The 12,197-nt window shown below is 48.2% G+C and overlaps 1 protein-coding gene across 2 annotated transcripts in view; it reads right to left on the reverse strand.

Annotated features, from left to right (window-relative positions):
• Positions 1 to 12,197, reverse strand: part of CFAP97 (cilia and flagella associated protein 97) — an 80,644-nt gene that overhangs the window by 38,705 nt on the left and 29,742 nt on the right. For both annotated transcript variants that reach the window (XM_088447007.1, XM_088447008.1), the window contains exon 4: positions 11,112 to 11,377. In XM_088447007.1, coding sequence (XP_088303133.1) covers positions 11,112 to 11,377 — 266 coding nt within the window. The remainder of the gene's footprint in view (positions 1 to 11,111; positions 11,378 to 12,197) is intronic.

The following is a 12,197-nucleotide window of genomic DNA, read 5'->3' on the forward strand; positions in this document are numbered from 1 at the left end:
GACCATTTCCAGTTTATCAGTCAGCCCTAACGTAGCAACACAGATATTGTCCGTTGCATATGGCACTGAAGTATCTCTGGAGACCGTGGTAACAACAGGAGGTCACTCGGATAGGGTAACAAGCGGACCCCCTGCATCCGCAGGTGGGCTGCCATAACTACCATGACCCTGGTAAACCGTGAGGCGCGGAGGCCAGACCAAGGGGCAATGCCAGAAACTGGAGATGCTTATCGACCACTGCAAACCTGAGGAAAACACTGGTGTGCTAAGAAAAGAGGGATATTCAGGTAGTCACCCTGAATATATCCAACGACACCACAAAATTCCCAGGCTCCATTGAATGATGGAATGCAGGGTCCCCCTCCCGAACCGAGGAACCCTTAAGAATCTGTTGAAGGATTCGAGGTTGAGAATGTCCTGGTAAGACCCATTGGGTGTCTGTACCAGAAAGAGGATGGAGTAATACCTCGTTCCCCTTTTGGGCAACGGAATAGGCACTATAACTCCTGCCTGGAGCATAGAGTGTAACACCCTCAAAAATTACAGGGCCTTGTCCTGAATTGACAGAAGACCTGTAACGAAAAACCGTCTGTGAGGCTTTTACCGGGAGGAGAGGACATACCTTCAAGAAAATACTTCTCTTACCCCAGTGTCCGTGGTGGTCAGACACCAGCACCGGGCGAACTGGAGAAGCCGGCCTCCAACTCTGGGGGCTCCCGAGAGGAGGCCCGTCCCGTGAGGCTGAAGGCTTATAGTCCAACTTGGGAGTAGGACGTCTTGTACTCCAAGCCTGTTCTTATGGCTGAGCAGATTTCCTGGCTACTGGCTGTCTTGGAAAGCTGTATTTTAGACTTACCCTGGCCTCACAGGGCCGAAAAGACAAAGCTCCAGACCCTGATGGGACTGTAGCCGATGGCAGACACGCAGACGTAACTGCTGCCTGCAGGGCCACAATTGCGTCCAGACGAGGGCCAAACAGGACTTGTCCCGTAAAAGGCAAAGCATTCCAAATGGAATCTGCGTCCGCTTTCCAAGAGCGCAACCACAGGGAGCGGCAAGCCGCTACTGCTGCCGAGGAGATTCTGGAAAGGAGTAGGCTATATGTAAGACCGTCTCATTATGAACGAGGCAAAGTCTCTGAGAATTTGCCACTATCCACCTGCTCTGCTGGAGAGTCAGTGTGCAGAGATCCAGTTACCTACTCAGTGTTCCATGGCTCTGGCCCCCCAGCACACGGCCATAGCCGGCCTAGAAGCCCCTCCAGCAAGGGAATATTGGATTTTAGATATATTTGCACCTTGCAATCTGGAACCTCCTTCAAAGAGGACCTGGAGGGCATGGGCAACGTAGCACTCCTCACTAGGCGTGTAACATGAGAATGTACCCGTAAAGGTAACTCCCATTCGGAAATGTAATTATCCGCAAAAGGGGTATGCAAAAGGTCAACCGTTTTTGAGGCTGGAACCACCTGACCAGATAGAGGAATTACAGTGGCAACACCCTTATCCTTAAAGAAGGCATATTTGGATTTAGCCACGGGGGATATGTAATAACCAAAGCCGCACGGACTGCCCGTAGAAGGCCAGGTATATATACCCAGACTACGCCTCCTTTGCACTAAGGGGCTCGTGTCTGAAAAAGTCAATAATGTCACAGTCATCAGACGTCATGTCTTTACCCGTCTGAGACCCGAAAGGCCGTTTAGAAGGCCGAAATGGTGACTCCCCCTGTAAAACGTCCATCAGGTGCTATACCATTTGGACAATAAATTCACCCACACAGGCTCCTGCGAGACCTGGGGGGGCGAAAAACAGGATACACTGGGGTACCATCAACTGTCCAGGGACCCCTGCATGTGATGAGACCACCACAGGCTGCGATAACCCCTAAGGGGAAACGCAGGGGTCGTTGCCCACAAAGGCTGTAAGCATCTTAGCCAGCCGAGGGCGGTCTCCTTTTTTTTGTGCAGGCATAGTGACAGAAATGGGGATATAGAATACAACATGCCCTTCATAAACCCTCAGCGTCTACATATCCCTCCGCTAACTGCACATGATATCAGTACATTATAGCTGGAAGAGGATATCCTCGTTCACTTTCCGATATGAGGAGTGTGAACGGAGCGTATGTGACCTCCCACACAGAAAAACTACGTTTACTGTGAGGTAATAAACACCCTGAGACATCGCACCGCAAGGGCTGTAGCAGAACAGGGATAGGAAAAGGCTGACAGTCAGAAATGAAAGTACAGGCAAACAGCGCTAGCATTTAAGTCACATACAATGCACAGATAACATCCTGCATTACAAGCACTGCGATCAACTACACAGACCAGAGCCTGGTAGGAAACAGTGCTGCATACACTGACCTTAATTGAAGGAGAGGTATGCGGGGGACCCGGACCGCAATGGCATCTGTATCAGCTTCCAGCAGCGTTTGCCATCCCCAGCACATGTAGTGAGAAAATGGCCACCGAGGAGCAGAGAGAAGGCAGGGCCCGGGGGAGGAGCGCTGACACAGCCCGCTCAGACCGCTGTGGAATGGCACTGTGCAGCGGGGGAGACGCCGGCTGTGAGACAGGGAAGGCGTTCTCCCCTGGCGTGCTATTAACCCCTGGGACGCCGCGCTGTACCACACATGCTGCAGCCCGCTGTCCCCGGTGGTCTAGTGGAAGTCGCAGGATCATTACCTGGCCCCACGCGCAGCCGGTCCCCAGGGAGCCCCCTGCCTGGGAACCAAACAGGACTGTGTTACTGGCGGGTGCCCACCGCGGGACCCCGCCGCTTACCTTGTTCCCCGTGCATCCGGCCACAGTCCAGGTAGCCGGGGATCACAGCTAGCTGTGACCCCAGCTACCTACCAGCATCCCCGGATCGGTACCGGCAGGGTGTAGGAGTGACAGCATGGACGTCAATACTGACTGTCCTATGCTGGAGCACTCTAGTTGTGCAGCCACAGCTGCGAAGAAATATTCAGGGGCCTTAAAAAGACCCCCCTCTGTACGGTGCGACTGGTCCGGCCAGGCACCTACGAAAACTGAGTGGCCTGAGGCTCGGGGGCGGGGTATAGGAGAGGGACCCCAGTGCATCCTGGGAGGCTGAAAATTTAACTCTGTGGTGCCTAGATGTCTGCCGCCATCGCCTATACCCCAAGGTATCCTGTGGATACCCTATGGACCCTGAAGTAGAAAATACCAACAACAAAAAGCATCAATATAGTACACCGAAAAAGTCATATATACAGACATATGCTACCAAATTGAGTGCACCTACAGTATGACTTCCATGTTTGCACAAAATCACTAACACTGCCCGCTACAACGGATACGCTGGATAAGGTGAGCCCATACCCTTCCCATGCACCGATGCCCCCATTGTAGGGGGCAGTGTTAATGATTTTGTGTTTTATATTTGTCGATGTTGACTTTGTACACTTCAACGTATTGTGACTTGTGTGTTGTTCCTGTTTATTTTTTTAGATGTAATATGAAACATTATAATATGCATTATTTGCGATTGACGTTTTTTTGCCAGTCTTGAGAAAGGTCCATAATTGGACCGAAACGTCGACAATTTATCTGGCCTTGGCAGAATATGGATTACAATTATGAATTTAAATAACCAATTGTGACGACACTTGTTGATTTATTAAAGAGCTTTTTTGAATACTTGGTAAGTACTTCCTTCCAGGAGACACACGTGTGTACGTGTGTGTACGTGTACGTGTACGTGTGTGTGTACGTGTGTGTGTGTACACGTGTGTGTGTACACGTGTGTGTACACGTGTGTGTACGTGTGTGTACGTGTGTGTGTGTACGTGTGTGTGTGTACGTGTGTGTGTACGTGTGTGTGTACGTGTGTGTGTACGTGTGTGTGTACGTGTGTGTGTGCGTGTGTGTGTGCGTGTGTGTGCGCGTGCGTGCTATGAGCTGAGAGGAGAACCCGGCATCCAAAGGAAGCATCATGAGAGGCAAATGTATCAAAGGTATAGAACCTAAGAAAGGTGTGGACAGAAGACCACGTGGCCACCTTGCACAGTTGTTCGGCAGACGCACCACGGCGGCCTGCCCACGATGAACCACAGAGCGAGTAGAATGAGCAGATACTGTAGCCGGCAGAGGAAGGCCAGCCTGCATGTAAGCATGCGAGTTAGTCATGCAAAGCCATCTGGCCAGAGTGTTTGTTAGCTGGCCATCCCTTCTTGTGGAATCCATATAGAACAAAGAGGGAATCAGTTTTCCTGATGGAACCAGTACGGTTCACGTAAATACTCAGAGCATGGACCACACCCAAGGAGGCCTCACCTGCTGAGAGGTCTGGTGATTGGAAGGCCAGAACTACAATTTCCTCATTAAGGTGGAAATAAGAGACCACCTTGTCAAGGAAGCAAGGGCATGTTCGAAGAACAGCCCTGTCCTGATGAAAGATCAGAAATGGGGAGCGTCAGGAGAGCGCCCCTAAATCAGATAACCTACGGGCAGATGCTATAGCCAGTAGAAATAAAAATCTTCGCAGTGAGCCATTTGAGGTCTACTGAGTCCAGAGGTTCAAATGGAGGTTCCTGAAGTGCGTTGAGGACCACGGACAAATCCCACGGAGCCACAGGAGGGACACACGAGGATGTATATATAGAACACCCTGCAGGAAGGTATGAACATCCACTAGTGGAGCAATTCTGCGCTGGAACCAGACGGACAGAGCAGAGACTTGCACTTTCAGAGAGGCCAGGGAGAGTCAGAGATCCAATCCAGCTTGAAGACAGACAAGGATCATAGAAACCCTAAAAACCTGAGGGTCAGTTTCTGTTAGCATACCACTGGAAATACATATGCCACACCCGGTGACAAATCCAGGCAGAGGGCGGCTTACGTGCTCGGAGCATGGTCTGGACCACAGAGCTAGAAAACCCTTTAGACCTTAGAAGTGATGTCTCAAGAGTTACGCCGTCAAAGACAGATGGGCCAGGTCTGGATGTAGACAGGGACCCTAATACAACGGGTCCGGTCATTGAGGAAGTTGGAGAGGAGCGTCTACAGAGAGACTCTGAAGATCAGACTACCAATGGCATCTGGGCCAATCCGGAGCTACCAACAGGACAGTGTGCCCTTCATGCTTGAACTTCCGAAGAACCAAAGGAAGAAGGGAGACTGGAGTGAAGAGGTACGCCAAATGGAAGGTCCACTTCACAGACAATGCGTCCATGAAGGCTGCTCCGGGGTCCCTTGTCCTGGACCAGTGCACTGGAAGCTTGTGGTTGTGTCATTAGGCCATGAGGTCCACGTCCGATAGACCCCATTTTCATTTGTCCACCAGGAGCTGAAAGACTTGTGGGAGTAGAGACCACTCCTCTGCGTGCACATCGTGATGGCTGAAGAAACCCGCTTCCCAATTGAGAATCCCCAAAATGAACACTGCGGAGATGGCTGGCAGATGGCTTTTGGCCCATGTGAGAAAGCGTGACACTTCTGCCACTGCCTCCCTGGTGAATGAGGTAGGTCACTGCCGTGGCATTGTCGGACGCTACTTGTACTGGCCTGTCCTGAAGAATATCCTGAGCCAGAGTGAGGGCTCTGTAGATGGCTCGTAGTTCTAGGACGTTGATTGGGAAGATCGCCTCGGCTGGTGTCCAGCATCCTTGGTAGGAGTGCTGGCCAGTCACTGTACCCCACCCACGGAGGCTTCCATCCGTGGTGAGGAGTACCCATTCCGGCATCCAAAAGGGGCACCCTTGTTTAAGTGGGACAACTAGCCGCCAGGAAAGGGACAGGCGAACCTCCGGAGGAAGGCCCATCGTCTGGGATCTGATCAGATGGGGCAGCCTATACCACCTGGAGAGGATCAGGTGTTGTAGGAGCCTGGAGTGAAACTGAGTGAACTCCACCATGTCGAAGGTGGACACCATGGATCCCAAGGTCTGCATTTCAGAGTGAATTGACACTCGGCGACTGTGGAGTAACCTACGCACTCGGTGCTGTAGTGCGGAGATTTTGTCTGCTATCAGGAAGATTCTCTGAGCCTGAGAATTCAGGAAGACTCCCAGATGCACCATTCCTAGAGAAGGGGTTAGGGAAGACTTCTGCCGGTTGATCAGCCAGCCATGCATTTGTAGAAAGGCAATGGTTACCTGTAGATGGCGGTGAAGGACCTCTGGAGAGTTTGCTAAGAGCAAGAGATCATCCAAGTATGGGAGCAGTCTGATCCACTGACGACGAAGATGGGCCGACATAACTGCCATGATCTTGGTAGAGACTCTTGGAGCTGTAGAAAGCCCAAAAGGCAGTGCTTGAAATTGGTAATGTTGCTGTAGGACACTAAACCGGAGATATCGCTGATGAAAGGGCACTATAGGTACATGTAGGTAAGCATCCTGAATGTCTAAAGACACCATAAAGTCCCCAGGCTCCATAGCCAGGACAATAGACCATAGGGCTTCCATACGAAACCTGGGCACCCTGATAAACTTGTTCAGAGACCGGAAGTTGAGGACAGGCCGATGAGACCAGTTAGGCTTCTGAACCAAGGCGTCTGTGGTGGTCTGACGCCAGAACTGGGCAAACTGAAGAAGTCGGCCTCCCACCCTGGGAGCTGGACATCTAGTAGCCCAGGCCCGTTTGGTCCTAGGCTTAGAGGCCTTTGTGGATGCCGACTGCCGTATAAAGGAATGACCTTTAGCCTTTTCCTGGGGATGAAAGGACCGAAAGGATGACATCCGAGACTTCGTAATAGATGCAGAGGGCAAGAACGCTGTCTTAGAAGCTGCCAAGGTAGTCACAATCAATTCTGGAACAAACAGGATCACCCCAAAGTAAGGCAGAGATTCCAAAGCCTTTTTAGAGTCTGAGGGGTAAATTTACCAAAGTGAGAGTTTTTAAAAGTGAGTTTTAGAAGAGATGTTGCACATAGCAACCAATCAGATTCTATCTATTATCTTCTAGAAAGTGCTAGTTAAATGTTAAGTAGAATCTGATTGGTTGCTATTGGCAACATCTCTTCTAAAACTCACTTTAGTAAATTTACCCCTGAATCTGCCTTCCATGACCGAAGCCAAATTATACGGCGGGCTACCATGGAAGTAGCAGATGCTTTGGAAGATAGGTGACCAGTATTTGAAGCCGCCTCTCCTAAATAGGAGGCTGCATCCCTAATGTGAGAGATGTAGGATAGCTGTTCCCGAGAAGCATCAGAGGGAAATGTGTCTTCTAGTGCCTCTGCCCAACTCTCAATGGCTTTTGCTACCCAGGCTCTAGCCATAGCATATATGTAAGAGTATATAGACTTTAGGCAAGCTTCAATCCTTCTATCCGCAATCTCCTTGTAAGGAGGTTGCTGTATGGTTAGGTAAGGTAGAGTTCTTAACCAGGAGTGTCACATGGGAATCTGCGGCAGGGGGAACTTCCCATTTAGTGCAATCAGTAGCTGGAATAGGGTAAAAAGAAATCAAGCATTTAGGCAGCTGAAACTTTTATTTGGCATATTCCATGCTTCATTCATTAGATCAGATAGCTGGTCAGGGTGAGGAAACTCCGGCAAAACTACCTTATGCTCTTTTGCCTTAGGAGTGGGTTCTGTATCTTCTATTTGAATAATTGATTTTACAGCTCTCACTAGTGCAGGTATATTCAATTTAGACGGAGGGCTCCTCCTCTCCCAAGTGAGAGAGGTCTGCATCTTCTGCCTCCCCAGATGATAACTCAGAATCTGATAGCTGGGTGGACTGGGATAACCCATCACGCTTAGTAGTTTTACTAGGTAAGGGTCTCTCCTTTTGCAACATTTGTTAAAAGGCTGTAGAGGTAGCCGCCAGACTCTGCACTGATGTAGAAAGTACATCTACCCATGGAGGAGGCAAAGGAGGCACTGTATTTGCAGAGAGTACCTGTTGCAGCCATCCCATAGGGGGAGCTACCACAGGGACCGCTAGGTGGTCCGCAATTTTTGCCAGCACCTGTGAAAAAGAAGCCCAGGGGGGTTCCTGAGGAGAGGCTGCAGGGGCCGATGGGCCAGGTGCCGTATAACAAGATGCACATAGACCATGAATGGTAGAATGAGATCTTCTGAAGCTAAAACCTGCTAAACAGGATTTACAAGAAAGCAGAGTAGGAGCAGTAGCCTGCTTGTTACTCTTGTTAGAAATAGCTGCAAGGATAGTATAGCACACAATCTGGCACAATGCAGTGAGCAACACAGATATACAGTAGGTGACAGTCCTCACAAATACAAGTAGGTGTGAGGTACACTGAACCCCCCTATACCTCAGTATTACAGGGTTATAGTTAAAGAAAGGGAAAGGTATAATGCTGCATACACACGAGACAATTTTCCTGAACGATAATGATATCGTTCATTTTTATGCAGTGAACGATCGACCAACGATGAGCGTCCTGCATAAACGATGACTATTTCTTTCATCGTCCATGCATGCCGGCCAACTGGGACGATATCGTCAACTTTGCCTGTTCGGAGATGTGGCAGGATGACTCACTGAAAGATATCTTTAAACTATATCTTTGAACGATATCTTTGAAGCCGTTGGTGGTACAGATCGTACCGTGTGTTTGCAGCTTTAGCTGACAGTTGAGAAAAATAAACAGACAGTAGCGCTAGCACAAGTCACATACACTGCAGTGAGCACTAAAATCAACTACACAGACCGCAGTGGCTGGCAGGAAATAGCGCTGTATAAACTAGCTCCTAGGAGAGGTATACAGGGAGACTGGACCCAGCGTTCCCGGAGACCTGTGGCTGTTGCAGAATATGAGCGTCGTGTCTCTTGAGGGGGTGGAGGGTGAGGGAGTAGCAGCTCAGGGACAGCAAGACTGCAGTGTAATGGCGCCCTGAGCTGGGTGAGGGGCCGCAGGGAGAGGACCGTCTCCACTATGCTGACATTGGGTCCCTGGCCTCAGCTATCCCCTGCTCCAGTAAAAGTTATGCCCTGCTGGTCTAGTGGAGTCCCGAATGAACCAGTGTCTGCATCAGCGTGAGGGAGACCGGAGGCAAGACTGCGCATAGACACGGGTTCCCACGAGCGGAAACCTGCCTTACCTGTCCCCTTGAGTCCCAGGAGCCCTGCTAGCTAGGTCCCCCCCGAAGCCCCGCAGAGTACCAAGCCTATGGCTGGAGTCACGGTGCCGCAGAGGAGTGATGGAGCAGCAGTGCAGATGTCCAGAGAACTGTATAGCACTGCTTGCTCTGTTATAATGAATAAAAATAACAAAATAAATCATAACAAAGCTTGGGCTGCTTAAAAGCAGCCCCACTGTATAATGGTATAATGGTGATCCAGCTCCTGCCGGACACCAACGCAAATGAGTTGCCTTTAGGCTGTGGGCGGGGAATAGGGGGAAGGACCGAAGCATTCTGGGACAGAAAAAGCTTAGCCATTTGTGTCCGGTCATCCAAGTACCACCTACACCCAATTGCCTCCCTGGGAAGCCATATCGACCCTGACCAAGAAACACATACTAGCTGATGTACCCGGTATCTGGCACCAGGACGTTAGCAGCATAAGTCTGTAAGCTGCGAGGTCGGGCTTCCATGGCTCGGACTAGTTTTTCCAGCACATCCTACAGATGCTCTATCGGATTGAGAACTGGGGAATTTGGGGTAAAGTCAACACCTTAAACTCTGTCATGTTCCTCAAACCATTTCTGAAAAATGTTTGCATTGTGGCAGGGCGCATTATCCTGCTGAAAGCAGTCACTGCCATCAATGAACACCGTTGCCATGAATGGGTGTACTTGGTCTGCAACAATGTTTAGATAGGAGGTACATGTCAAAGTAACATCCACATGAATGCCAGGACCCAAGGTTTCCCAGTAGAATATTGCCTGGAGCATCACACTGCCACCTCTTCCCAGGTTAACAATGCACATGCAGTCCACATGATGTAAAAGAAAATTGGAGGGAGAGGGGGAGAGAGCGAGAGAACAGAGCTCCCAACTCACAATTATAGACTGCACCCATACCAAAGGCTATCATGTGATCGGCCATGCATCTTGAAAGGACCATATTCAGTACTGTTATATGTATAGAAGTGTTTCAGAAACCATTACAAAAGCTTTCAAACTGTATGTTTCTCAAACAGGACAAGTGATCCCAATCGGGGCTATACGCCCATTTCCAAACAATGAGGTCTATTCATTTAAGTGAGAAGATAGGTGACAATACTCCCAAGCGTGTGCCCAAGCAAATTCATCCAACGATCAAACCATGTGATGTTCAGAGAAAACAGACTCAAAAGCTACATCTGGGGATGTACAGGCCTCCATCACAACAGTATATGTTATAGTTCATGACAATACCATCAGATAAAGAGCAAACATGTATAGGTTTCATGAAAGCGCTCATAGAAGAAAACCTCTCCTCTTCACAAAACCTTTTGCATTACATCTTAAGGTGCGTACACACTAAACTATTTTTTAAACAACATTGCTGATAATGACACATCGTTATGACAATTTTGTTTAATAGTCTAGTGTGTACGCACCATATTGTTAATGATATCCCCAGTCGCTTGTACTTGCAGTACATTCTGGGGATATTGTTAGTGATGCTATGCTGCAGAATGCAGCATGGCCCCGCTCCACCCCTGTCGTCGTTTATCATTGCAGGTATCAAGTGTGCATGCCCTTACTGATGCCTGCATCCCCGCCGAGTCCCACCGCTGACGATATCGCTGGGTAGACACATCGTTTAGAGTGTACCCACCTTTAGGTTTCAAAAGTTGATTTAAAACAAACAAATGAGACCAAAGTGGAGATTTATCTAAAAGTACAAATGCCATGATTTGTACTTTTGCCAAAAAAGTTATTCAAAATATCCCATCGATCTCTTAAAACAAGTCTGTTTTGCGGTGGGTTTGGCGGCAGAGTTTTATTGGCTTTGCGGTAGGATAGAGGTTTAGATACAGACGGGTATAGATGGCAAGTTCTGTTTACAAGGCCAAACAGACCTCTAGTAATTGCTGTATTTTTACTTTAAAACTCGTCCGGTCCCATCTGATTCTAAACCGCTTGTAAACCGACACTCAGTAAATTTGGCCCCTAGTCTTAATGTGGTATTATTTCCCAATTGTAATTATATAAACATGACTGCCATGCAAAATGTTCTTACCAGGTTTTCCCTTTCGATGCGTTGCTGCTCCCTCTGCCGATTAAGTGCGCTGTGGTATAGTCGGTTGGGGGTGGGGCTCAGTTTCTTAGGAGTTAAACTCTGGCTTTTAGGTTTTGATTGTCTGGACAATTCTTTCAGCAACCTCTGGTTCTCTCGGTCAATGTACTTCACTTCATCATTTGTGAAAGAGTAGTTCTTCTTGTGGTTGTTTGGCGGGTGCTCTAGTGTTAGACTTTTCTGCTCTTTTTTATCAAGAACCATGAATGCTACATAGAGGGGAGAGAGAGAGAGTATCAATCTTAGCCATTATATCATCCACATTCATTTTCTCTACTCACTTTCATCTTTCTTCTTTCCCTTAACACTAATAACACTTCTCTTTCTTGCTTTTTGTCACCCATTTTCCCTTCCAATTCACCCTAATGAAAAGCTCATTTCCTGAATCCAGCTTCATGTACACTAAAGCTCATCTATTGGCTATATTGGTGGTGTCATACATGCACTTTTCACGCAGTACAAACACCTTACCTAAAATATTCAGCATAAAATCCCGGTATTTTTTTCAGTTAATGGGTTAATGGCTTGTGCATGTGACATAAGTAGGAGAAATAACAGACTTCAGTAAAGCACGCTATTCAGTCAGCGGTTATGCTGTGGGCCCTGAACACTGCTTGCAGCCTTTTAATGGCAGTTATAGTAGACAAATCTTTATTTAAAGACGAATGCATCAATTAGTAAACAAAAACCCAGAGAAGTAAATGCAGTAGAAAAATCTTGTGCGACATTGCTCTTAGCCATTTTAGCCATCCTACGTCTGTCGTTCGTTTTACCGCTGACCTCCTTTTCCTGACTTTCTATACTTATACACTGTTTTTTTATGTCAATTCTTTTATATCACTTACATCTGCCCGCTTTGTTACTGCTCTCTTTTCTGGAGTAAAAATTAGATTTTACTCACAATAAAATCTCTTCCTTGGAGTCCATCTGGGGGATGCCATTACTTCTGGGTTATATACGTAATGAGGTGTGGAGTCAAGCACTAACTAATTAAAACTTTCTCCCACCCCCTATATAACCAAACCAGAA

The sequence above is a fragment of the Taudactylus pleione genome, unplaced genomic scaffold (genome assembly GCF_031769625.1).
Source record: "Taudactylus pleione unplaced genomic scaffold, aTauple2 ptg000408l, whole genome shotgun sequence".
In the NCBI taxonomy this organism is placed as follows: Eukaryota; Metazoa; Chordata; class Amphibia; order Anura; family Myobatrachidae; genus Taudactylus; species Taudactylus pleione.